General features: G+C 48.2%; 1 protein-coding gene across 3 annotated transcripts in view; it reads left to right on the forward strand.

Annotated features, from left to right (window-relative positions):
• Positions 1-24,953, forward strand: part of Chd7 (chromodomain helicase DNA binding protein 7) — a 179,199-nt gene that overhangs the window by 148,628 nt on the left and 5,618 nt on the right. For 2 of the 3 annotated variants that reach the window (XM_038347339.2, XM_038347340.2), the window contains exons 16-34: positions 3,440-3,650; positions 4,281-4,476; positions 5,074-5,241; positions 5,576-5,755; positions 8,044-8,154; positions 8,245-8,450; positions 11,013-11,212; positions 11,389-11,548; positions 14,765-14,854; positions 15,255-15,358; positions 16,661-16,790; positions 17,062-17,134; positions 17,297-17,354; positions 17,995-18,223; positions 18,473-18,681; positions 18,789-19,460; positions 20,517-20,677; positions 22,087-22,314; positions 22,648-23,091. In XM_038347339.2, the coding sequence (XP_038203267.1) occupies positions 3,440-3,650; positions 4,281-4,476; positions 5,074-5,241; positions 5,576-5,755; positions 8,044-8,154; positions 8,245-8,450; positions 11,013-11,212; positions 11,389-11,548; positions 14,765-14,854; positions 15,255-15,358; positions 16,661-16,790; positions 17,062-17,134; positions 17,297-17,354; positions 17,995-18,223; positions 18,473-18,681; positions 18,789-19,460; positions 20,517-20,677; positions 22,087-22,314; positions 22,648-23,091 (3,830 nt within the window). The remainder of the gene's footprint in view (positions 1-3,439; positions 3,651-4,280; positions 4,477-5,073; positions 5,242-5,575; positions 5,756-8,043; positions 8,155-8,244; positions 8,451-11,012; positions 11,213-11,388; positions 11,549-14,764; positions 14,855-15,254; positions 15,359-16,660; positions 16,791-17,061; positions 17,135-17,296; positions 17,355-17,994; positions 18,224-18,472; positions 18,682-18,788; positions 19,461-20,516; positions 20,678-22,086; positions 22,315-22,647; positions 23,092-24,953) is intronic. The other variant, XM_038347342.2, reaches the window with a different exon arrangement.

Consider the following 24,953-nt stretch of genomic DNA (forward strand, 5'->3'; position numbering starts at 1 on the left):
CATCTTCTACTCCATAGTGACATGGAACTTCCATGGATTAAATACTTATAAATGCTCCCAAAAATGGTTAAGGAGATGCGTGTCCCATGCCTGTTCAAGCATAGCCAGTATGGACTTAGATGGCCCTGTCAGGATGTAGAAGAATTGAGATGGAAACCTCAGAGAAAGATGATGCACGAGACAAGGATTTTGCCCAGGCGGGACTAGGAAAAGGAGGGTGCTAAGGCTGAAGTCCTAATGCAGGCAAAGAAAGAAGAGATCTCATCCAAAGTACAGCAATGTGTGAGACCCAGGACTGTGCCCCAGACACACTGGACCCCGCTATGATGCCATCAGATGGGGTCACATGTTACTTTCACCCAAGACTGTAGGCGGAGGGAAGCCGTGGCTGGTGTTGGAACTGAGCCCTGACTAGAAATGAGTCTGTGGGGCTGAGGGTGTTCTCATCTTACTGTTGAGAGCTCTGGGTTCCATCCCAGTGCACAGCATAAAGCCAGGTGTGGTAGCACATGCTTATAATCCTAGCACTGGGGAAGTACAGGCAGCAGGATCCGAGGTTCAGGGTTCTTGTCAGCTATGTAGCAAACTTGAGGCTAATCATGGGGAAGGCACAGGGGCGAGGGTCTTGTTCATGAGAGCCTGCCGCAAACGTGAAAACAATGGAGATCCTGATCACAGGCAATATTTAAAAAGATGGAAGGACAGACAGACAAGTAAACAGACGAGCTGGGGGTCTGTGGCTGTGATCTGGGCAGTTTATGCTGTGCAGGTAACTCGGGGTTCTTGTGGATGTTTATAATAAGCTCGCAGTGCAGTTAGGACAAAGCCTCATCCATCTGATTTGTGAGAGTCAAGGTCAGCTGACCTAAAGTTCCTCACCTTTCCTGTCTCGCGGGCAGCGTACACCTACCTGTTGACCTCCCTGCATACCCTTGTTAGTGTAGAAAGTAGTGTCTGCCTGAGATAGCCTCAGAGCACAGAGCCCGAGGCCACTGCTTCTCTGCAGCGAGGTCCTGTGAACTGCTTTTGAAGGTGGTGGCTTTGGTTTTGTTTTCTGAAGAGAGTATCGTGTGTGATCGCTGTGTGTTTATTACGCAAGCCCCCAATCATGCAGTTATGCGTTTGTAAGCCTTATGTCACTCGGTCAGTGAGCTGGGACTCAGTGAAGTTACTGGCGTGCATATGTGTAGTTTGGTTCATCATAACCCATATTCAGTTAACATCTTAAGAAACCTTTAATTGCAACTTTTAAAAAATCGGCTGTAATGCATAGGGCAGAAATTGCTACCCTCTCCTTCTTCTCTTTCCACATGCCATACTAAATACAACACTAAAAGAACTGTAAAGGGGCCTGACGTGGTGGTTCACGTCTTCAATCCCAGCACTCGGGAGGCAGAGACTCTCAGTCTAGGGCCAGCCTGGTCTGCAAAGTGAGTTCCAGTTCCAGGACAGCCAGGGCTCTGTTACACAGAGAAAGCCTGTCTCACCTCTACCCCTGACCCTACACACACACACACACACACACACACACACACACACTAAAAAAAAAATTATTTCTTTTTTAACTGTTCTTATAAAATAAGAAGTCATGGGGGCTGGAGAAAGGCTCTGTGGTTATGGAGAGATGCTTGGTGCTTATACAGAGATGCTTAGCTACTAAAGAGCATCTTACTTAGGAGCGAGACCTGAGTTGAATTCCCAGCTCTCACATCGCAGGAGGTGGCTCACAACTGCTTGTCTCTGAAGGGGTCTGATGCCTCTGCCCTCACATGCCCACATGCATGCACACTCACATTTTACGATAAATTCATTGAAAAGGCAGGAGTTATTTTGCTTGTTTTTACTGAATTTAAAATTTTAGAGTGAGTTCAGATTTCTCTGTTCGAATTATTTATATTTCAATTTTTTACTAAAATAATTCCAGGTGTGACATTTGCTGTCTCAAAAGTAAAAATCTCATTTTTGAAAACTGTTCCTTGATCATTAACTTATTTTAAACTTCATTACATTTCATTTGATTGGATTGTACGCCTTATGGACAGAGAACAACCAAACATCTTAAAAGTAAAAAATTCATTTCTAAATTGTAGGTATCTTACAATGCATTACACAGAAAATACAAAAGCAAGCTTTCTAAAAGATCTAATGTGATATTTACTTTCTGTCCTGCACACAAGAGCTTTCCTAATTCAGAACCTGGGTTTACAGATCTCAGGCTTGGGAGACACCGTCCCTTCAATCAGAGATGCGACGTTTTGTTCTTTGTATTTCCTTGGGTTGCTTCCACACTTACAGAAAAAAAAAATCTGAATCTCAGCTTTTTGTTCATGTGCAAGGGGGGAGTAAGAGTTAGCCTGCTCCAGAGAGTTGGCATTTTCTGCCAGTCTTTCCTTTGTGCAAAGGTCAGGTGCTCCGGGGAAGGCCTGGCAGCTGGACCAAACATCAAGTGGCTTTAATCTGCCCTCGATGATTCTTAACTCACAGGGTGTTCTGCATATGACCTCCTAAGGACAATCTCACCAACCACCTTTCCTGGAAACAGGACTGTGCATGGCTTGCTTTGTGTTGCCTGTGAGGTGCCTGCCACCTGACTGACCGCAGTGGCCTGTCTGCCCCGACCTTCAGAAGCCTTTGGGAGGCATTTGCATCCCTATCTACCAGCGGTAGGAAGGGCTACGTTCCAGGCACAAAATAGTGGTAGAAGCTGGTGTTCTTTCTGAAGATCAGATGTGCTGGGAGCCTAGGAGGCCTCGGAGGAGGCCAGAGCACCTCTGCTTAACTCCAGCCAAATTACCTGAGCAGCGAAAGCCACACCATGGGGTGGAGGAGTTGGAGGAGGTAGCGGTGAGCCTTCCTCACAGGGAACGAGCCCTTCTCGTGAGGCTTCTCTCAAGTACACAAGTTTCTGCACAATAGCAAACATGGGGGAGAAGGAAATCAGGCAGGGAAGCCTTGGTTGGTTCTGGTTTTAGCTTCACAGGGTTTGGCTAACTCAGGTAGAATCGCTGTTTGCGTTTTATTTAGTAAACAGCACCTTCCTCGACAGTTCAAGCGCTAGGTTGGTTTCCTGTAGGTTTCCAGCCTGTGGCTTGCTTCTACCATTTCTGGCCTAACATCTGTTGTTGAAATTTAGGTGTGTTTTTGTTGGTTGTTTTTGTTCTGTATTGTTTTTAACATAGACAGCAAACATTTGGTTGTTGAAAAATGTGGATCTCTTCCCCAAATGCCTCAGTATATGGGACCTAAAACCCTGGTTCCGTTTGTAGGCCTGTAGTTGTGTCTGGTTCTGACTTTGAGTGAAGCAGGTGGCTTCCTGCTCCTAAACGTGAATGGGCTCTTCTGGTTTTGCCAGTTTGTTGTGGGTTTGGAAAGCAAATCCATTGTTTTCAGTAATAAAACCCCTTCACGGTATTCACGTCCTGCCGTCCAATCTCTGCAGGTGCTGAAGAGAAAATTTTGGAAGAGTTTAAAGAAGCACACAATGCAGAGTCTCCAGATTTTCAGCTCCAGGCAATGATCCAGGCTGCTGGCAAGCTGGTGCTGATTGACAAGCTGCTGCCAAAGCTGAAGGCTGGTGGCCACAGGGTGCTTATCTTCTCCCAGATGGTGCGCTGCTTGGACATCCTGGAAGACTATCTCATTCAGAGACGGTGAGACCACTGCACAAAACAACAGAGAGAAAGGCCAGGACTCTCCTGGGTCACCTAGAAATGACATTTACAGTAGAGGTGGTGGATAGAAACAGTGTATCACCTCGCCTTTTACAATTACATAAGGGCATCTTCTGTGATGATTGCAGAGAGGCCATTGTATACTTGCTTTGTTTTGTTTTGTTTTTTTTGAGACAGGGTTTCTCTGTGTAGCCCTGGCTGTCCTGGAACTCGCTCAGTAGACAAAGCTGGCCTCAAACTTAGAGATTTGTCTGTCTCTGCCTCCCGAGTGCTGGAATTAAAGGCACGTACCATGTGTAGGAGGTTTCTGTTTGTTGTTGTTTTACAACACATACTTTAGTGGGCAATTTTTCCCTTATTGCATTCAACTTGGGGAGAAAAGCTCTTACTTAAAATTCAAACTGTATTTTTAGAAACAGCTATTTCTTTAAGAAGAAGTCAAGTAAAAATCTCTTTGATTGTTCAGGCAATGGTATGGAAAAACAACTCTCATCTGAAATTATTTGTTAACTCCTTCTATTTTGTGAGTACCCATTCCACAATGGATACTTAATTAAGAGGAAAAAGAAAATGGTAGCTGTTTTTCAGACCTCGCTACTGTATTTCCAGGTATCCATACGAAAGGATCGATGGCCGAGTCAGAGGCAACCTCCGCCAGGCAGCCATTGACAGGTTCTCCAAACCTGATTCCGATAGGTTTGTTTTCCTCCTGTGCACACGGGCAGGAGGTCTAGGCATTAATCTCACTGCTGCTGATACCTGCATCATCTTTGACTCAGACTGGAATCCCCAGAATGACCTCCAGGTAAGCAGGGACAGGCTGCTCCAGCGCCTCTTCTCACTCTCCTGTGACAAAGACTTATCAGTCACACCAGGGAACTAGTGTCCCTGTTCAGCTGGTGTCTCCCAGGGATCACCCCAGGCAGTGTATGAGAGGAAGCCGCTGAGTGTCTTAACCCCTTCTAAACTGCACCTTTAACTATGGGGACGTGCCATTTTAGAACTGGCCAGAGCTGAGTGTTTCTTAAGTAGCTGTGTTGGTCACGTTTGGCTGCCAAAACAAAACGACATGAATGGGCAGCTTAAACAATCCCCACGCCTTTCTCAAGGGTCTGGAGCTGGAAGGGTGAGGTCTGGGTGCCAGCAAGGTCAGGTTTTTGGTGAGAAACTCTGCACAGACAGCCATTTTCCTCCAAACACACTCAGCTTCCTTCCTACCTCTTCTAGGAGGCTAATCCCATCCATTAGGGCGCCACCCTCGTGACCTAATTACCCCCTTAAGTTCCCACCTCTAAATCCCCACTTCTAAATCAGATTGAGATCGGCTTTTCAACATACAAATTTGGAGAAGACACCACTATATATTTCATTACAACAGCCATTGATTTTCTTTTGCTTCCAGGCTCAGGCTCGGTGCCACAGAATAGGGCAGAGCAAGTCTGTCAAAATCTACAGGCTGATAACGAGAAACTCCTATGAAAGGGAGATGTTTGACAAGGCTAGTTTGAAGCTGGGCCTGGATAAAGCCGTGCTGCAGTCTATGAGTGGAAGAGAAAACGCCACCAACGGGGTAAGACGTCACTGCCCAGGCCTCGTGTTCATTCCGGCTAATGGCCACAGCTATCTGATTGTAAGAAATCATTTGGCATCTGGACTTTGTTGTTCCGTTTTCTTGAGGCAGGGTCTCACTGTGTAGATCTGGCTGGCCTGGAACTCACAGAGATCCATGTGTCTCAGCCTCCCAATGTCTGGGGTTAAAGGCGTGTGTCACTCTTGATATACTGGCTGCTTTTCACCTCAAAACTGAAGCGTATTTTATCGCATTTTCCTTTGTTATTAGCAAATCTTAAGACATTCAGTTTCTGTTTAAATTCCTTTGAACACTTAAACTCTCTCTGCAACAGGTTCAACAGCTTTCCAAGAAGGAGATAGAAGACCTTCTACGAAAGGGAGCTTATGGTGCACTTATGGACGAGGAAGACGAAGGGTCTAAGTTCTGTGAAGAGGACATTGACCAGATTCTCCTTCGTCGAACCCACACTATTACCATTGAGTCCGAAGGAAAAGGGTCCACGTTTGCTAAGGTTCGAATCCGCCTAGGGGGCCAGGCCTTTAGAGAAGCGTGCTAGAGCTCATGAGGAGTTCTTATGAGGGGACCACAAGGCATAAGCAGAACCTTGGCTTTTTGTTATGAATTATAGGCCAGTTGTTAATTCCCTGGTAACTCCAACACACAAGTCATGCCTTTGTTGTTGTTTGTTTTTGAGACAGGGTTTCTCTGTGTAGCCCTGACTGTCCTGGAACTCTCTCTAGTTCAGACTGGCTTCGAACTCACAGAGATCCGCCTGCCTCTGCCTCCCAGGTGCTGGGATTAAAGGCTTACACTACTGCTGCCCGGCTTACTTGGGATTTTTCATGAACGTTTTCATGGTAGCTTCTGCTTGGGCTAAATCATTTTTCTTAACATATGCCAGGAAGGGAACTTCTAGAGAGTGATGTTAACTGTCTGCCCCCTCACCGGATTAAACCTGAGCATCACATATGCACCTGTATCATTTAAGGAACTGACAGACTGGGTTGGTTTGTTTTTCTTTTCAATGAATTAGACAAGTTTGAATTAGCGTAGAAATCATGGGTTTCTTCCTGGCCTTTTCATCGTACGCCTGTCAGAGTGCAGTGTGGCCCGTCCCCCACTGCTGTCTGTGCCCTTCGCACCCCCTCGCTGGACCCCTTCCACCCTGCAGGAGCCCCTTCTTCCCTCTTCATGTCCCATGTGTCCCATTATTCTTTTTACCCCTTTGCGTAAAATCTCTTCCTGTCGTTTCATGACCAGATTTCTGCACATGCGTGTGCGTATACACATGAACACAGACACACACAATCTAGATTCGTATGTGAGAGAAACTACATGTCTGTCTGCGCCTGCCTTATTTTGCTTAACATAATGGTTTCCAGCTCCATCCACCTTCCTTCAATGCTATGATTTCGTTTCTCTTCACAGCTAAATAAAATTCCATTGTGTGTAGCTGGAGTCTTTTATCAGTTTAGGTGTTGTTGGGCATCCAGGCCGGTTCCATTTCCTGGCTATTATGAAGTGTGGGTCCACAAGTGTCTCTGTGGTGTTGACTTAGAGTCCTCCCTTCGGGAATACACTTAGTGGCGTAGCTGTGTTTATTTCCTAGTTCCCTTTCCAGTGTGTTGAGGAATCCACAGCTGCTCCATGAGTTTGCATTCCCGAAGCGCACAATGGCTCTGAGTTCTCTTTCGGTCCATCCTGGACAGCGTTCCTTGTTCGTTTGCTTGGTGCTAAGTTTAATTTCCTTTTCCACGGTGGCTGAAATTGATGAACGCCGGTTTGTCTTCTAGAGCCACTGTTCCCTGCCGCCTGCCCACACCTGTGTGTTAAGAGTTAATGTTTCCTGTGTTTTCACCAATACCCTTTATAACCCATTTACGTGGTGTGAGCGGGAGTTGAGCTCCTCTGTTGCCCCAGCTTGCAGCGCTCCTTCTCTGGGCTCTGCCCTCACATCTTTCATTCTTTCTGCTGCAGGACTTTTCTCCCGTCCTCACATGCACTTTAGTTCAGTCTGTGCAAGATTAACCTGTGTGCGGGCATGCGTATGTTTGCACGCACGTGCACGCAGACAGTTCATCTCCCTGGCTTCTTCCCTTTCAGTGTTTTACATCCTCCTGGTCTCTACCTCTGTTCTCTTCACCTTTTGACAGACGTCCTTTGAGGAAGTCTCAGTTTCTTCATTTTTGTCATTATTTGTTGTGTAAACTGCAAGAGCGGTGTGCTCTGATCTCTACCCTGGAGAGTGTTGCTGTAACTTCTGCACCAGGTGGCTCTAGGCATGGTTGTAGCCATCTTGAGTTTACCTCTCTTTTTAAATAGTCCCTGCTTCCCTCAGGATAGAGGTCAGACTGCCTACAACACATGCAAGGCCCCTTGTTCTGGCATCCACCCTCACTGGCTTGCTCTTGGCTACTTTTCCTTAAGTCCCTTCCTCCTCGGTCCTCCCCTCTAGGCTTCTGTGCATGTCCTGCCATGAGCCATGAGCATTTCTGCAACCTTTCTTCTTCTTTTAGAAGTGCTCTACAATACAGTTCAGGCATTTTCTTCTAGAGAAAATGGATTTTTTTTTTTTTTTTTTTTTTTTTACGATCTGCTCCGAGCAGTACCTTGTTGAAGCCAAGTTCAAGGCCTTCCTCCATTGCTATACCTTCCCCTACCTAGAGCAGGTGTGGAACATATCCAGTACTGTCTTCCACAAGAGGATGAACATGTGCATATTCGGTGGAAGCAGGCTGCCTTGTGTCCTGCCTCTGAGAAACACATCTCAGAGTAATGCGTATGTTTTCCTCCTTCTAGGCCAGCTTTGTTGTATCTGGAAATAGGACAGATATTTCTTTGGATGACCCAAATTTCTGGCAGAAGTGGGCTAAGAAGGCTGAACTGGACATCGATGCCTTAAATGGGAGGGTAAGTGAGAAGCCCCCCCACCCCCCAGACTGCCGCCTGATAGGACCCGAAGGGTGGGCTGTAGTCTCACTGCGTCTGCTCCTTTGTTAGAACAACCTGGTCATAGACACTCCAAGAGTAAGGAAGCAGACGCGGCTCTACAGCGCCGTGAAGGAGGATGAGCTGATGGAGTTCTCCGACCTGGAAAGCGATTCCGAAGAAAAGCCTTGTGCCAAGCCACGGCGCCCTCAGGACAAGTCCCAGGGCTATGCCAGGAGTGAGTGTTTCCGGGTGGAGAAGAACCTGCTGGTCTACGGGTAAGGCTGACTCACTGCGTGATATCACCCTTTCCAACAGCTGGAACTCTCAGCTGTCATAGGAAAGCCATAATCTGTGTGGATCCGTGTGGCTCCTATTAGCGTAGGAAAGCCATATCTGCATGGATTCACGAGGAGCAACAGCTGGAACTCTCAGCTGTCATAGGAAAGCCATATCTGCATGGATCCGCGTGGCTCCTCTTAGAGTAGCCAGGTAAATGCTTCCACATTAACTCTCTGCGGTCTGTAGCTCATTTGGTTAACATGACCCAGGTTCTAGTCCTCTTGGGTGTGGAGAGAAAAGTCACTGGAGAGAGAGTGTTAGGAGTGTGAGCTAGCATCTTGGGAATTATGGCAACTCCAGTTTACTTGTAGATTATTAAAAACTAAGAACGATGTACAATTGCAAAATCTCGTGACACTGTACCGCCACATAAACTTTATGGCCACGGTTATCTTTTAATAGTTTTCTGCTCTAAACTTTCATCAAAGGTTCCTCTGGCTCATCTGAAACCTAAGAGGCCATCTGAACTTGAAGCATCTGTGGGCTCCTTTTGCTAAAGGCTGACTCCCAAACCCTCATGACCCACATCAGCTTCATGTCTCATGCAACTTGGCACCCGCACAGCACCCTGAATGATAGGAACTCAGTAAATGCCTGAATCAGTAGATAAGCGTTTACTCTCAGATTGATGCCCCTAAAGTAGAAGCGCCCGCCGAAGTGTCTTTGCGCCGAGTCGATGCTGTCCCGCCTGTGGGCATGTCTCCCAGCGGATCAGTGCTCATGCAGAGCAGGGGGAGACACGTGTCTGAGGCCTGCAAGGTTGTCTGTCATGTGGATGCTGTCTCATGGGTAGTCCAAGCTCCGTTTGGGAACTTTGCTTCCACTCACACCCCATTGCTCATGCCCTTCTCGTTTCTGCCTGTGCACAGGCTGTTCTGCCTAGGGCCCCCTGGGCTCCACCTCCAGACTTAACCAGACTGCCTCCCTTGCAGCTCTCCTCACAGCTGCCTGCTTAGCGCTCAGGCCTGCTGTCTTGTCACGCCAGTGTCTGTCTTGATGGAATCCCAGTCAGCATTTCTCTGAGGACAGCAGCTCTTCCAGTGTCTCCTCAGCGCACGAGGCAGTAGCACAGATGCACAGCGCTGCACAGATGTTAGTGTGGGATACACCAATGCCAGCTGAGGCCTATCCCCTATCTCAGCAACTTGGCACTAGTCTGTGCTCACTGGGCAGCTCTCCTGCCTCTGTGTAGAACAGACACTCCCCCTAGCCTCAGCCCTTTGCTCCCTGAACCTGCTTCCTTGTTTCAGTCTGGTGATCATAGTTGGAATTTTGTTGGGAACATTAGGACTGGAACGTACTAATAACTCCTAGTTCTAAAAGGGATGCTCAGGCATTTCACCTGTCAGTCAGATCCCCTCCTCTTCCCACTCTTACTATTGGGGATTAAATAACCACTGCATGCTGGGCATTGGGCTAGTATACTCTCGGGCACCAGGAACACCACTGTGCGCAAGGCAGATACAGCCTGAGGCGGAAGGCGAGCAAGCAGAAATGGCAGTATGCTAAGATGATGTGACAGAGAACACAGAAGCTCAGCCGTAGGACATAGCGTAGGTACCATGCCATGCTCCTGCTTCTCTGCTGGGAGGAGTCACAGAGAGATTCTGTCCCTGGTGAGCATCAGTCAAGCACCAGACATGAGGAAGGGAAGGAGAAGCAAGTGCAAGGCCTGGAGTTGAGTGGTGGCCTTGGGAATGGGTCTGAGGAAGGTCAAGACAGCCAGGAAGAATGGCGGCTTGGGGAGAGGCAGGCCCTGGCAGAGGGCGGTTTCTCTCTGTTCTCAAAGTACTACTCTCAGTTATTGCAGAGGGCAGTGGAGAGGCTCCGCCCTGAGGAGGCACACACAGCTCAGCAGACTCTGTATCCTACCCGTTTTTTGTGTAGCAAGTATTTCCAAGACAAAACAGTATGGCCACTGTGTGTGATGGTGGCGCCATGTATGTTTGTCCCGTTGCTTAGTCCTTCCTCCTGCCCTTTCTCTGTGAGGACGTGAGACTTGGTTCAGCATTTTTCCTGAGTTGGAAGTGATCACTCCCTGTTGAAAGGGAGCCACGGGGCTCCTAACTTTCCACTAGTTGGTGTGGTGTCTATTTGTGGTGGGTTGTAGCTTTGATTTCTAGTACTCATCCTACTTGAAGCCATCTTTCAATATAAACTGCTGGTCACCATAAGAACATATAAATCAGAGTTGAAGGAAGCACAGTATGATAATTTCCAGTTCCTCAGATTGCATGCATTTCCTAAAAATGATAGCCATAGCCACCAACAGCCTAGGAAAGCCATTAGCCACATGGGTGTCTCAGTGGCCACACAATTCCTGGCTTTGTGGTTTCCCCTCTAAGGAGGTATTTTATGCCTGCACCTGCATTCCTTTCCGATCGCCAGAGGTTACTGATGCCCATGTGGGTCAAGGATTTCCCAATACTGGGGCCCGGATGTCAAGGTGAGGTCACTACAACCAGACTCCATCTGCATGCTGCCTCTTTGCTTTCCAGCTGGGGCCGCTGGACAGACATCTTGTCCCATGGACGCTACAAACGTCAGCTCACTGAGCAAGACGTAGAAACCATCTGCAGAGCCATCCTGGTGTACTGTCTCAATCACTACCGAGGGGATGAGAACATCAAGAGCTTTATCTGGGACCTGATCACGCCGACAGCCGATGGCCAAACTCGAGCCCTGCTCAATCATTCCGGTAGGTCGGTCTTGTGTTCTTTGTGCTTCTGGGTCACAAAAGGCTACCAGAAACACCACCATTTGGTAATGGGTAGCAGCGTAGACCGTTTTCCCACCTGCTGCTTACAGTATCCACCCCTGACACGATACTGCCCAATGCTAAGGCCTCCGTGACTGTGACCCTGGTACTTCTAGGTCTGTCGGCCCCTGTGCCAAGGGGCCGGAAGGGGAAGAAGGTAAAGGCCCAGAGTACGCAGCCAGTAGTGCAGGATGCGGACTGGCTGGCAAGCTGCAACCCAGATGCCCTGTTCCAGGAGGACAGCTACAAGAAGCACCTGAAGCACCACTGCAACAAGTAGGTACCAGGCAGAGGCAGGCAAGCATGCCGAGTGCGTGTGGAGAGGAAGCGCGTACATGCGCCACTTGCGCCCCTTTGTGAGTGAGCAGTGGGTGGTGTCCATGGTGCCCCGTGCTCATCACCAACACCTAAGTCAGACACTGCATCATCAATCCCCACAGGCACTCCGTACCCTCCTTCCCCTGCCTCCAGATCCCGGCAGCCGCTGTCTTAGTCACTCGTCCATTCTAGGCTAGCTGCTTTGAGGGTGGTGATGATCGAGTCATTGTCCCCTGTACCTGGCAGCTTCACGTGTTGTAGTGATTGAGATCCATCCATGTTGTCGGTCATGTCGGGATCCTTTTGACAGATAAATACTATTCCATTATGTGTATGCCACACTTTGTTTATCCTTTTCCCACGGACGGACATTTGGATTGTTTCCGCATTTACCTTCCATAAGCGGTGTTGCCATGGGATCGCATAGTAGTTTGGGGCTAATACGTAGACAGACAGTTATGGTTCATTTCCTATGACTCCACCCTGTCACTATCTGCTCCATTGAGGGGCACTAGGGAATTTACATAGTGCTTGAGCTATATGTAGACCCAGATGGCTCAAACTCACATAGTTTCTTCTGCCTCAGCCCCCTGAATAGCTACTGCTGGCACCCACATCTCTTCCTGGCAGATATTCTGTTTTGTCTCCACTTAACGAAGAGGTGGGTCTCCAGCCGGAGTAACTTACCTAAGGGTTCTCAGTTTAGAGCAGAGTGGGATTTGGTGACACTCTTCCTGCCACCAAGTCTACCTCTTCACCGAGGGGCTCTTGAAAGGTTCCCAGTGGTCTTAAAGCTTTTGGTGTCTTTAAAACTTGTTCCTGTTGTAGTATGGTGTTTCTTGCTAAAGGTGTCGTGTAATCATCATGACTCTCCAAAAATGTCTATCTTTGTAGTTTACCATGACTTTGGGTCGCTCCCTTCTGAGTTCTGGATTCAAACAGGAAGTTAAATGGTTCCATGTGAGATAATGGCTCCTTTTCCCAGATGCCAGTGTGGCTGTGTTGATGTTTGATTTCTGTTGTCTTGTCAGTAACAATCTTCCATGGGAAGCCCTCCCCAGTTAGCACATGTGATGAAATTGGGGTTCTTTCATATCTTTCATTCGGTCTCAGAAAAACGCTGTTGACACGGTCTAGCTTTCCTCTGGAGTGGAGAGCGTGTCCCATTGTCCTTTGCCTATAGGCCATGCCTTGAGATTAAGTCTTGTCAACATTGAGGACATATTGGTGGTACATAGAAAATAAGACCCAGTTGAAGGGCACTGTAGGAAAATAACTGACTTGCAGATGGGGGGAACAGACAGGTGACAGAGCCGAGGGAACTGGTCATGAAGTCCTGTGTGCAGTGCTGGGCCCCGGGCTGTGATCACCAGCAGGATGTGTGAGAACATGTGGGGGTTTGTTAGCCTCCGTGTCTGTCTGTCACAGAGTGACCTTTATGAGCTAGGGAGCTGTGTCCTAGCCATCCTTTTCCCTCCTGCTTTCCCTCTGGAGGAAGAAGGAGATGCTCACATCAGTTCATAGAATGCTCCACATTACTAACCTCAAAGTGGAAGTCTGTGTTTCCTACTGAAAGGAAAAGTAAGTGTTAGGCTCCCTGCTGCGAGCCAAGCGAAGAGTCGAGCCACAGGTAGAGGGGGTTTCCGATGGAACTACCCTTCCAAGCATCCGGTGTGAGAAGACACGCCTGCAGACTCTTTAACCAAAGGGAAGCACTGCTAACCACCACTCCACTTTTCTCTTATTGGTTCAGTGTGGCGAAGTCAGTATTTGATCTTACACATTGACAAGAGAAAGAAAATAAATTTAAAAAAAAAATCATTCCCCAAAACAACTGCTTATCCTGGCATACAGTTGGATATATGCAACCTTGCAGCCCATCCCTGGCCGCGAGTAGACTCCGGGTAGGCGGTCACAGCATGTATACTGATGCCTGCTCAGGAGTAGTCTGTTGCAGTAAAACCACCCGTCCCTCCTTGTCATTTTGATGCTGTAGAGGCAAGTCACCACATCTTGGGAGACCCAGTTCTGAGAGTTTGAGCTCAAGGTGCCTCTGTGACCTTGGGTTTAAGCTCGTCCTCCGTTACCGACAGTGTTTACATCTGTAGTATGGAAATGAGAACTTGCCCACTTCATCACAGGGTGATTACAAAGGCCAAATGAGCCAGTGTATGAACAAGAAACGGTGGTACAGGGGTGTTATGCAAATGTGTGACAGGCTTATTCAGCCAGGGAAATTACACTGGAAGAAAACAGCCTTCACCCAGAGGGTCATCTTCAGGCGTCAACACCACATGCACGTGAGGGCTGTCTAGTTGAGGACTGGGTTTGGAGTAGTGAGCTGGCCTATGAGATATGCCAGGTGAGTGTTAGTTTAAAGATAAAATCACGTTGTAGCCATGAAACACAAGCAAGATGGAAAATCTGGTGCCCTGACAATGTCAAGGGTTTTTAATGCCGATTCATTAAAAATGAGTATCAATGAGTTAGATACATTTGAATCTGGTAGTGTTTATTATTTTTCAACCGCAGCTTAGGTCCCCGGATAATATGAGTGAGAAGTAGTAGAAATGTTTAATATTCCCTGAGTAGGGCAAGGACCCACCTGCTGCCCACCCCTCACCATCTTCCTTTCTCGGAAGCAAAGTTGTGTAATCTGAAAAACCTGACATTCCATATTGAGGGTTTATTGTAAGGTAGTAAAACCAGATTTTATATCTCGTTTATTCCTGCAACTTCTGATGTGCCTCCAAAAATGGTATTAAGGCAGCAGCTGAGGAAATTTTATGAGATAATGAAGCAGAACAGTTACTGAAAGCCATCTGCTCGCTTGTTTACAAACTTGCTTCAATACTTCAGAGGCAGTGGTAGGGTACGTGTCTAAACTCCACAAGCTGCACTAGGTAAGACTAAATGAAGTGCGCCTGGGCTGGGCCGAGCTCGCTCCCTCTCTGTGCAGCGTGAGCCGTTGCCAGGCAGGCCTGTTGGAAGCCAGCAGAAAGCACCACACAGAGGTGATTATGTGCCACCATCTGTCACGCTTCAAGCCTACCATACAGCATGGCTAATCAGCCTTGGCAGGATGATGGATGAACAGCAGCAGCTGCCAAGAGCCACTGTTGGCAAACAGCACCGAAGTTAAGAACTTTTCCCCCCCTCTGTCTTCCTCTCCAGGGTCCTGCTGCGTGTCCGCATGCTGTACTACCTAAGACAAGAAGTGATAGGCGACCAAGCAGATAAGATCCTCGAGGGTGCTGACTCTAGGTGGGTGCTCCGGGCCCTCCACAGCTCACCCAGGAGGATGGGAAGCCCCGTGGCTTGTGTTTAGAACCCTCCCAGCCTCGGGGACCCACCTCTCTTTTTTGTGTCTCTAATGCAAGTGTCTGTCCCCCGGGCTTGGGGTGTGACGAGAACACAGGGCCGTTTGCACATGCCCTGTTTGCACGTGAGACATGACGACCGCTGGTCTGAGGCGGGAAACCGCACGATGAGGCTCACTGCGGGCCACTGACCCCTTTGGTTTCACCTTTGCCAGTTCTTCCCCGCCGTGTGAGACGTTTACCGTGAAAGAGGGGGCACACGAGGGTGTCTTCACCACCACACGGGACTAGGGTTCATTTCCAGGGCTCAGGTTTAGAACGTGCTTGAACGCTTGTCTCTGCAGTGAAGCAGACGTGTGGATCCCTGAGCCTTTCCATGCTGAAGTTCCTGCAGATTGGTGGGATAAGGAAGCAGACAAATCCCTGCTAATCGGAGTGTTCAAACATGGTAAGGGGTGTTTCTGTTTGAATGCATCTTGACTGTGCGGCTTCATCTTTATTTAGAACTCTTTGCGTACCCTTTTCCAAAGTCATAGTATTAATGAGGATCGTTCCAAAGGACTCTTGGCGTGCTCCATTCTTCTGTACTAAAAAAACTAATATGAACTGTAAATATCAGATGCTGTTTTTGAATGTTTGTTGAGCATTTGAGAAGAAAACATTTCTTTCTTGGCTGTAAACAGAAACCATATTTGTTTTAGTAATAGCCAAGTTGTACCATCGCTTTCCCGAAACTTTGCTTCCAGAACGGCTTCCCCTCGCTAACTCCGCCAGCCAGTGTCAGAGTGGACGTGGGCTTAACCTCTGCTATTAATCTGTACAAGTGCCTCCTGGGCTTTGTTCCAAGCAATATCTCACAAATGTCAGTGCCGAGGACTCACCGCTCCCCCGAGTGGGATGCAGCCTTGTTAACTTTGAAAGGCTGGGGATGCAGAACTGGCATGATATATACAGTGAGCAGTTCCTGATTATAATCCCAATTCTCCGGAGGTCGTGGAGGTATTCTCAGCAGCCCAGCCTGACTAAAGGGGAGAATGATGGCTTATAAAACCTTTCATGATTACAGTTTGGCTTGCGGCTCTACAGCAGTTAGGAGCGGTGTGTTGTAGTACACATCCTAATTGAATTGTGCCGTTCTGCCCATGTACTCCAGCCGTGTTCTCCGAGCTCGGCCTCAGAATCATTTTCCCGCAGTGCACTGTTGGGATCTGCCATTTTCCGTCTAGTCAACTTGGGCAGTCAAAAAGCAAATTGCAGTTTGAAAGCCATGAAGGGAGCAGGGTCCTCTTACTGACATGCATCATCCCAAACCTAATAAGACAGGTTCGCTGGCCTTACGTATATGGGGGTTTTTCAGCCAGCCATGTGAGCTCCTGCAGGACCAGACGCAGTCGTGGGGGTTGGGGGTAGATCTGGAGAACCCCTGCAGAGGTCATAAAGACACGTTATGAAGCCTTTTAAATGTCAAGCAAAATTAGATGTTGGGGGAAAATAGGGTCAGAAATCTTCTGACATCCTGCAGTTACCCTGAGCCCTTTTCTGTTTGTATTTGTGGTCATTCTCATAGCTTCTCCAAGTGTAAGTTGGCCCACAAAGGCTTCCCTAGAATGAGCATTCTCTAGGACACTCCGCTAAACGGTCTGGTGGTCTGTGTACTGGTTGTGTTATGGCAGGGCTGTGGCTTTTGACAGTGACAGGGTCTTCCTTTGTTTCTATGTGTGTCCTCTGTGGGCTGGCGGGCATGGTCCAGGCTATGAGAAGTACAATTCCATGCGAGCTGACCCTGCGCTGTGCTTTCTGGAACGAGTTGGTATGCCTGACGCCAAGGCCATCGCTGCCGAGCAAAGAGGGACAGACATGCTAGCAGATGGCGGTGACGGGTAAGAAGGACATTCTAAAATTTTAATAAACTTTATGTCAGTATCACATCTATTGGCAGGGTTAGTTCTGCTTCACTATGTGCTCGACTTGATGCTTACTGGTAGATCCTATCCATATAGCGTAATAATCGTTTGAAACAAAGTAATAGCTATAATACTTAAAAGCAATATTAGGTCTTAGAAGTAGTTATTAGGTTGATCGGTACTTTTCCCTCTCACCTCCTTACTCGCTGATGTGATTTAAATAATTGTTTTTTAAAATTTTTCACAGTGGAGAATTTGATAGAGAAGATGAAGATCCAGAATATAAGCCAACCAGAGTGCCATTCAAAGACGAAATAGATGTAAGACCTTGAGTGTATTGACTTTACTGTGCCAGTAACACATGATATGCCCAGATAGAGCTTGCTAAACTTTATGGATAATGGCCTTTGATTTAGAGAGAAAATAAAATCAACCCCCCCCCCCCCATTGAAAATATCTCTGTTTCTTGCATTGCTTTCAAGGAATTTGCAAATTCTCCCCCAGAGGATAAGGAGGAGTCCCTGGAAATACACGGCACAGGTGAGGCCCCCCAGACAGCCGTAGGGTAGGGAAAGCGAGCTGGGCGGTCTGATCGTATGCCACGGCATGATGATCGTATGCCATGGCATGATGATTGTATCTTCCGGGTAATCTTCCGCGTGGACCCTTCCCTTGGGAATCATTTTGATCCTTATTTATGGCTTCACTACATTAAATTTCATGGATAGAACTTTTTAATTAAGATAATTAACCTGCTTATAGTCCTTGTTTAGTGGAAAAACTTAAAGTCTTTAAAACATTTGTATTGAGAGAAGGTCGTTTGTTTTCATTTGAAATATTTGTGTGGACTGTTGACTTTCTACCCAGTGCAAAATGATTAGACAATAATTGCATGCTTGTTGTGTTTGAGATTACCAGTGTAAGTACTTTTGTAGGAGAGACTGGTTTTCCTTCTGTAAGACTGATAAACTTTTCCCCTCCCTCAAAGGAGTTAAAAATAAATAGTTCACAAATTCTTCATAACCGTTACTGTTTGTTTATATTTTAAAACCTGAGGGTGCCAGGTTGGCCTGTCCCACCCTGCCCTCAGAAGGCAAAGGAGTCGTCTGTTGCTGTTGGGAAGCTGTCTGTGTTGTGAGAATGCAGGGCGCGTTTCCAACTCTCCCTCTCACTTCCCCAGGCAAGCACAGCGAGAGCAACGCTGAGTTAGGTCAACTTTACTGGCCGAACACGTCAACCCTGACTACACGCCTGCGCCGGCTCATTACTGCCTATCAGCGCAGCTATAAAAGGCAACAAATGAGGCAGGAGGCCCTAATGAAGACAGACCGGCGCAGACGGAGGCCTCGGGAGGAAGTGCGAGCTCTGGAGGCGGAAAGGGAAGCTATTATATCTGAGAAAAGGCAAAAGTGAGTCCTTCATCTCCCTTGCAGTGCAGTCCCACCCCCAGCCCTGGTGCCTGCTCTTCTCTACTCAACCCACAAGAAGCAGTGATCACACCAGACAGTGGCACCAAAGAAAGGTCTCGTGCCTGGAAGGTGTCTGTCCCTCAACCCTAAATAAGTCCTGGAAACATTCTTGGGGGGCAGAGGAAAAAAAAAGTGTCCTGTATGCCCACCTCCTCAAGCATGGTGTGAGCCAGGTCTCCTTTCCCACAGGTGGACTAGAAGAGAAGAAGCTGATTTTTACCGTGTGGTGTCCACCTTTGGGGTTGTTTTCGACCCTGTGAAGCAGCAGTTTGACTGGAACCAGTTCCGCGCCTTTGCCAGGCTGGACAAAAAATCTGACGAGAGCTTGGAGAAGTACTTCAGCTGCTTTGTGGCCATGTGCAGGCGGGTGTGTCGGATGCCCTCCAAGCCCGAGGACGGTAGGTACATGAATGATGAGCCACACTGCACTAGGTGGTCAGGCCATGCGAGCAGGTTCAGGTGGGCCCGGGGCCCGCCCAGGTAACCAGCATGCTTCATGTTACAGAGCCACCCGACCTGGCCTCCCTCATCGAGCCCATCACTGAGGAACGAGCATCGAGGACTCTGTACCGCATTGAACTGCTGCGCAAGATCCGAGAGCAAGTCCTCCACCACCCACAGCTGAGTGACAGGCTGAAGCTCTGCCAGCCCAGCCTGGACCTGCCTGAGTGGTGGGAATGTGGACGGCATGACAGGGACCTGCTGGTGGGCGCTGCTAAGCATGGGGTCAGCCGGACCGACTACCACATCCTCAACGACCCCGAGTTGTCCTTCCTCGATGCACACAAAAGCTTTGCTCAGAACCGTGGGGCTGGGACCGTCTCTTCTTTGAATACTCTGGCCGTGGGCTTTGGCCAGACTCCTCAAGGCGTTTCCTCGGCTCATGCTCACGAAGAGAAGGTAACTGAGCAGGCTGAGGGCAAGGCAGAGGAAGCTGAACACTCACCGGCTAGAGAGAGGTCGGTTGGGAAAGAGGAGGAAGAAGAAGCTGGTGGCGGGGCCAAGGAGAGCAAGCAGGATCGTGAGACTGAGGCCAACTCCCTGAAGAGCGAACTGAAAGGGGTCGAGGGCAGTGCAGACCCCGGGTCCAAGTCTGTCTCCGAGAAAGGCTCAGAAGAGGATGAGGAAGAAAAACTGGAGGACGACGATAAGTCAGAGGAGTCGTCGCAGCCCGAAGGTAATGCCTGGCTCCCGATCCCACAGGGGTTTACAGTGGAGCGCAGCCTTGCTGTGAAATCCAGGATCTCACTCTGTAGCTCTGGCTGGCCTAAGACTCACAGAGATCCACCTGCTTCTGCCTCCAGGGAGTTGGGGTCAGAGAGGTAAAGGCGTGCACCACCTTGCCAGTGCTTCAGGCACTTGATTGTTTAAAAGTCACTGGTGGCAAGGCGTAGTGGCCTGCAGTTTTGTTTGGCCTTTGGAGGTGGAGTCTCCATACTGAGATCCAGAAGTACAGAAGGCGCCTGTGCTCTTCTGTGAAGGAATAGTCCCGCTTACGGTTGCATGTGTCTGTCCTGGTACTTTACACCTGCAAACCCATTTCCAAGCGCGTACTCAGAGCAGCTGTGCACACATCAGTCAATTCTGGTTTACAGGCACAGGTTAACTTCACGGTCGGGTGTGCTAAGAATCCTGTGTAGTGGTAAGTTCAGACAAATGACTGTGAGGGAAGAGCAAATATTAATTATTTCAAAATCAATGACGATTGGCCGAATCCACATTTCCCATGTTACAGACTATAACAGCAGAGGAACGGGGCACCATGATGGACCTTGCTGCCGTCGTGGCCTTGTCCCGTGTCACAGGACGTAAGCCCTTGGGTTAGAAGCATGGTTAGCCTTCAACGCCTCTACCATCACTTGGTGTAGTGGCGCAGGCTCATAATTTTAGCACCTGGGAGTAGGGAAACGGGAGGCTCACAAGTTCAAGCCCAGCCTCAGCTGCATAGTGAATCTGAGGACTTCTTGGGCTGCATGAGACCCTGTGTCTGTGACCACAAAGAAAAGATTTCCATGGCTTCTTCACCAGCAAGCTAGGTGCACCATCTACATTAATGGGCTGTTGGTAAGCCTTAGACAACACAGATGTGAAAAGCACCCCATGCCTTTCTGGATGTATAGTAGGCACTCAATAAAATGGAACTGGGCGGTATTCCTGTTTTCAACCCCGTCCTTTCTAAGCGTAGGTTTCAGCGCATGCTGGCCGTGAGTGCTGCACGTAACGCATTTCTCAGCAGGAGCTGTGTCCAGAGGGAAGAATTTTGATGAGGAAAGCAATGCTTCCATGAGCACTGCCAGGGACGAGACCCGAGATGGATTCTACATGGAAGACGGAGACCCTTCTGTGGCTCAACTCCTTCACGAGCGAACCTTTGCCTTCTCGTTCTGGCCCAAGGTTGGCAGCGTTTTGTTACTCTGATTGTTTTGTTGGCTGAACAAAAGAGCAGAAAGAAAATCTGTGTAGCTTAATTTTTTTTCAAGTAATTTGAGGTAAACATTGTCGAGCATACAGAATTTCCCTTTATTTTAAAGAATGGCTGGGGAGAACAGAAATGAAGAAGCGTTTGGAGTATCTCTGTGATAAGATGAAAAAGCTAGTGTTGTAGACTAGCAACCAAAGATCCTCACCGTTCCTCGGAGCTGGCTCTTCAGTCTGTCGTGTTGTCTCATGGTTTCTCAGTAGAGTTGAGAAAATAAAAAGTCCGCAACCTTGAGATCATGTTCTCCACTTTTTAAAGATGAAGTAAAGTCTTTTGGTTTGAAATGATGTATTTGAAAACCCACTATGTTCTCAAGTCCGGAGAAGGGGTGGTGGCGGACCCCTTTGCTCCCAATCATTGTGAACTCATCCCAGATGTAGATATAATTCAAGGCAAAGGAAAATTGGTCTTTGGTCAGGAAACATAATTCTTTAAAATGTTCTCTGTGCCATTTGGGTCTGTGTTTCTCAGGGCAGAAAGTGTCATCGTAGATGCCACGGCAGGGGCTGTCTAGTTTAAAGCAGTACCACACGCACACCATAGGCCTGAGGTCATCATCCCAGCAAGTCTTCATTGGTGTTAATGTGGCTTAAGAAGGAGGTGACATTTTTGTCTGAAGGGTGTGCTGTCAAGATTTTTTTTTTCTCCGGTTCTCTGTCCTCTTAGTTCCTGGTTATAATTTCCCACCTTGAGTCTAGAGGGGAGTTTCCCAGCTCAGTGAAAGGTTTATAGTCACAGGCACTATTAATCTGTGGAAACTTGGTCTAAGGAGCTGTAATTAGAAAACTCTAATGTGCACGCTTCAATGAAATTTGGAGCGATAATATGTGGGGAATCCAGATTGACATTCATTAGGTGTTCCTAGGTTGGTGCCCACTTCATAATGCTGAACTTTATTAATAGTGACGCTAATGATGTCCCCCTTCCTGGGACACACTGCACTCTGGCCTGTGGATCTGAAGGGCCTGACCACTAAAATGCTAAGTGAGAGGCTCCCATTGTCACCCGCTGAGGTTCTTGAAGCCTGAATGAGTCATGAATTGAGGTTGTTTTAAAGGTGCTGTTTACTCAGTGCGCTGCCCGTTTTGTGGCATACAGTGTGCGGAGTTGAAAATGGTCCCTTTTCTTCATTAGCACAGTCAGAACAGCCTATCAGAAGCAAGCTGCTCTGATGGGTTTGCTGGTTTGCTGCTTCTCCGGCTTCTTTATTCCTGGTGATTGGCCTTTAAGCGTTCTCTGCTCTTCCATGTCTCAGTGGGTGAATTTACCCAGGAATTTTTACTAGGTCTTTGTTATGAATGCCCTGCACCTCTTCCCCCTCCAGGACAGAGTAATGATAAACCGATTAGACAACATCTGTGAAGCCGTACTCAAAGGCAAATGGCCAGTCAATCGGCGCCAGATGTTTGACTTCCAGGGCCTCGTCCCTGGTTACACGCCCTCCACCATGGACAGTCCCTTGCAGAAGAGGAGTTTGGCCGAGCTCTCCATGGTCAGCCAGGCCAGCATCAGCGGGAGTGAGGACATCACCACGTCTCCTCAGTTGTCCAAGGTAGGCCACCACAGTTTTCTTTCGTGTTGGGGGACTCTGTGGGTTTTAACTGGTTTGGGAGCCTGTGCCCACAAGTATGCCTTGGTTTTGTTTATCTGTGTAGCTGTGTGGCCCATCTTGTCAGGCTCTTAAGTAGCTGGAGTCCCAGGCACTCATCACCACATTTGGCTGATTGGCCAGACTTGAAAATGAAGTGATTTCTGTTTCCATATCTGTGGCTACCGGTGTAGAATGTTCAGTTCTTCGGTGGTCTCAGTTTTTCTAATTCCAGCCCCTAATGCCAGATAAAGGTTCGGCTGACTATACCTCTGTTCTGTTGGAATCTTTCCATAGGATGACGCCCTTAACCTGTCCGTCCCTCGCCAACGGCGGCGACGAAGGAGAAAAGTTGAAATAGAGGCCGAAAGGGCTGCCAAGAGGCGAAATCTTATGGAGATGGTTGCCCAGCTTCGAGAGTCTCAGGTAGTCTCAGAGAACGGACAGGAAAAAGTTGTGGACTTATCAAAGGCCTCAAGAGAGGCCACAAGTTCTACCTCAAAGTTTTCATCTCTTACTTCGAAGTTTATCTTGCCTACCGCGTCTACGCCAGTGTCCGATGCCTTTAAGAACCAGATGGAACTTCTGCAGGCAGGCCTTTCGCGCACCCCCACCAGGCATCTGCTCAACGGCTCCCTGATGGATGGAGAGCCTCCCATGAAGAGGAGGCGGGGCAGGAGGAAAAATGTGGAGGGCCTCGACCTGTTTTTCATGAGCCACAAACGGACAGCATTAAGTGCAGTAAGTTGGGCGTTGTCTCCCGCTGTGTCTACTCCTCTTGACAGCCAGCCCTGGGCTGCTGACCCCACCTCTCTCAGCAACATCACATTGGAGCTGGCTTCTTCCACCAGAGAAACAGAACTACAGTGGACGGAGCTGTGGTTGATCCTGGTGCCGATCACTCAGCCCGAGCCAAGGGCAGCAGAGGAACGATTCTTCCTGAGGTTCTGACATATAACTGCTCTAGAAAGAGTAGAAACGTGTTTTTCTGAGCACACAATTGTTATCTCTGAATTCCTGAGGAGGCAAAGTTTCAGCTCTCAGGAACACTGGTGCTGGGGCTGACATCCGTTAGACCAGTGTAAACGCTTAGTGCCAGGCCGTCACGTGCCCAGCTAGTGGCTCGGAGTGCTCTCTCAGTCCCTGTAACTGGTTGTCTTAGAAGTCCGAGTCACATCATTGCTAGTGGGAGGACAGGTCAGTGGATTTTTAATTAGGATATAAAAGGCAGTTTAATAAATCCTCCTCTACAAACTGCCTCAACCACATCACCCCAAAATGGGACCTCTGACTCTGATAGCAAGGATTTCACCCTGAAGAACTCCATTACATGTGCTGCAAGAAGGGTTGAGGGCTTTACATCCTGAGCTATTGATTTGAAAGTAATCAATAAAGCCACGTTGGGCTGAGGCACCGTAAGCCTTTCCATGGGCAATGGGACAGTTAAAAAAAAAAAAAAAAAAAAAAAAAGCTATGATTTGAAATTAAGGGATCCTGGTTTTTTCTGGCTTGGCTTTCTTCCTCCATCTCTACCATTGCACCACCACCCCCTTTTGTAAAACAGCATCTCGCTGTATCCCAGGCTGGCCTCACACAGAGATTGCCTGCTTCTGCCTCTCTGAGTGCTGGGATTAAAGGTGTGAGCCTCAATGCCCAGCCCCAGTTACTTGAGCCTGGAAAGAAGCTTGATAATTTTATTGGAGGAAAAAGCAGGTGGGAAATGACAAAGCAGCAGTCTTTGGCATTTTAACCCCATCATGGGGTGTAAACGGAAGTGTCCATACACACAGGTTCAGAGTTAACTTCACCGTCAGCTCAAATCTGAGAGACCTCTTTTGTTGTGTTTTGTCTTGTGTTTTAGAGACGGGTTTTTCTGTGTAGCCCTGGCTGTCCTGGAACCTGCTCTATAGAATAGGCTGGCCTCGAACTCAGAGATCTGCCTGCCTCTGCCGTCCCAGTATTAGCATTAACAATGTGTGCTACCACTGCCCATCAGGAACATCTTAATAGATGTTAGAAAACGTCTTTTTAAGGGCTTTTTTGACTGTTAGATCCGGTAAATCAGTTCCCTGATTATGGAGTCTGATTTGTTTATGAATAAGATATAGGGAGAAAGCAGGGCTGGCATAGATGTAGAGTTCGCAGTGTAAAGTGTGCTGAACACAGGCTCACGTCCACACTCCAGCCCCCACTGCTGTCGTGGAAGAAGACTGCGCCTCCCGTGGCATCGCCAGTGCCGGCTGGTTTCTGTGATTTGAAGAGTAAGGCACTGAGTAATGTGGTGGGCATTCCTAGAAAAGTCAGTATTGGGGTAAAATAGCAGAAGAGGATAGTCCTGAGCATGCCCTAACTGAAACGTCCAACGTGCTCCAAATTCTGAACCTGTTTGGGCACCAACAAAACACACTAACATTTCACAGTTGACTTCGCCTGGAGGGTCACAGTTAAATCATAGCTGCAGGGCAGGGAAAATGACTCCGTGGGTAAAGGCACTTCCCATCCAAGTCTGCTGACATCATTGTGATCCTGGAACAGACCTGCATAAAGGTGGAAGAAGAGAAGCCATTCCTCAAAGCTGTCCTTTGTCTTCCACATACATTAAT

Source organism: Arvicola amphibius, chromosome 11 (genome assembly GCF_903992535.2).
Source record: "Arvicola amphibius chromosome 11, mArvAmp1.2, whole genome shotgun sequence".
In the NCBI taxonomy this organism is placed as follows: Eukaryota; Metazoa; Chordata; class Mammalia; order Rodentia; family Cricetidae; genus Arvicola; species Arvicola amphibius.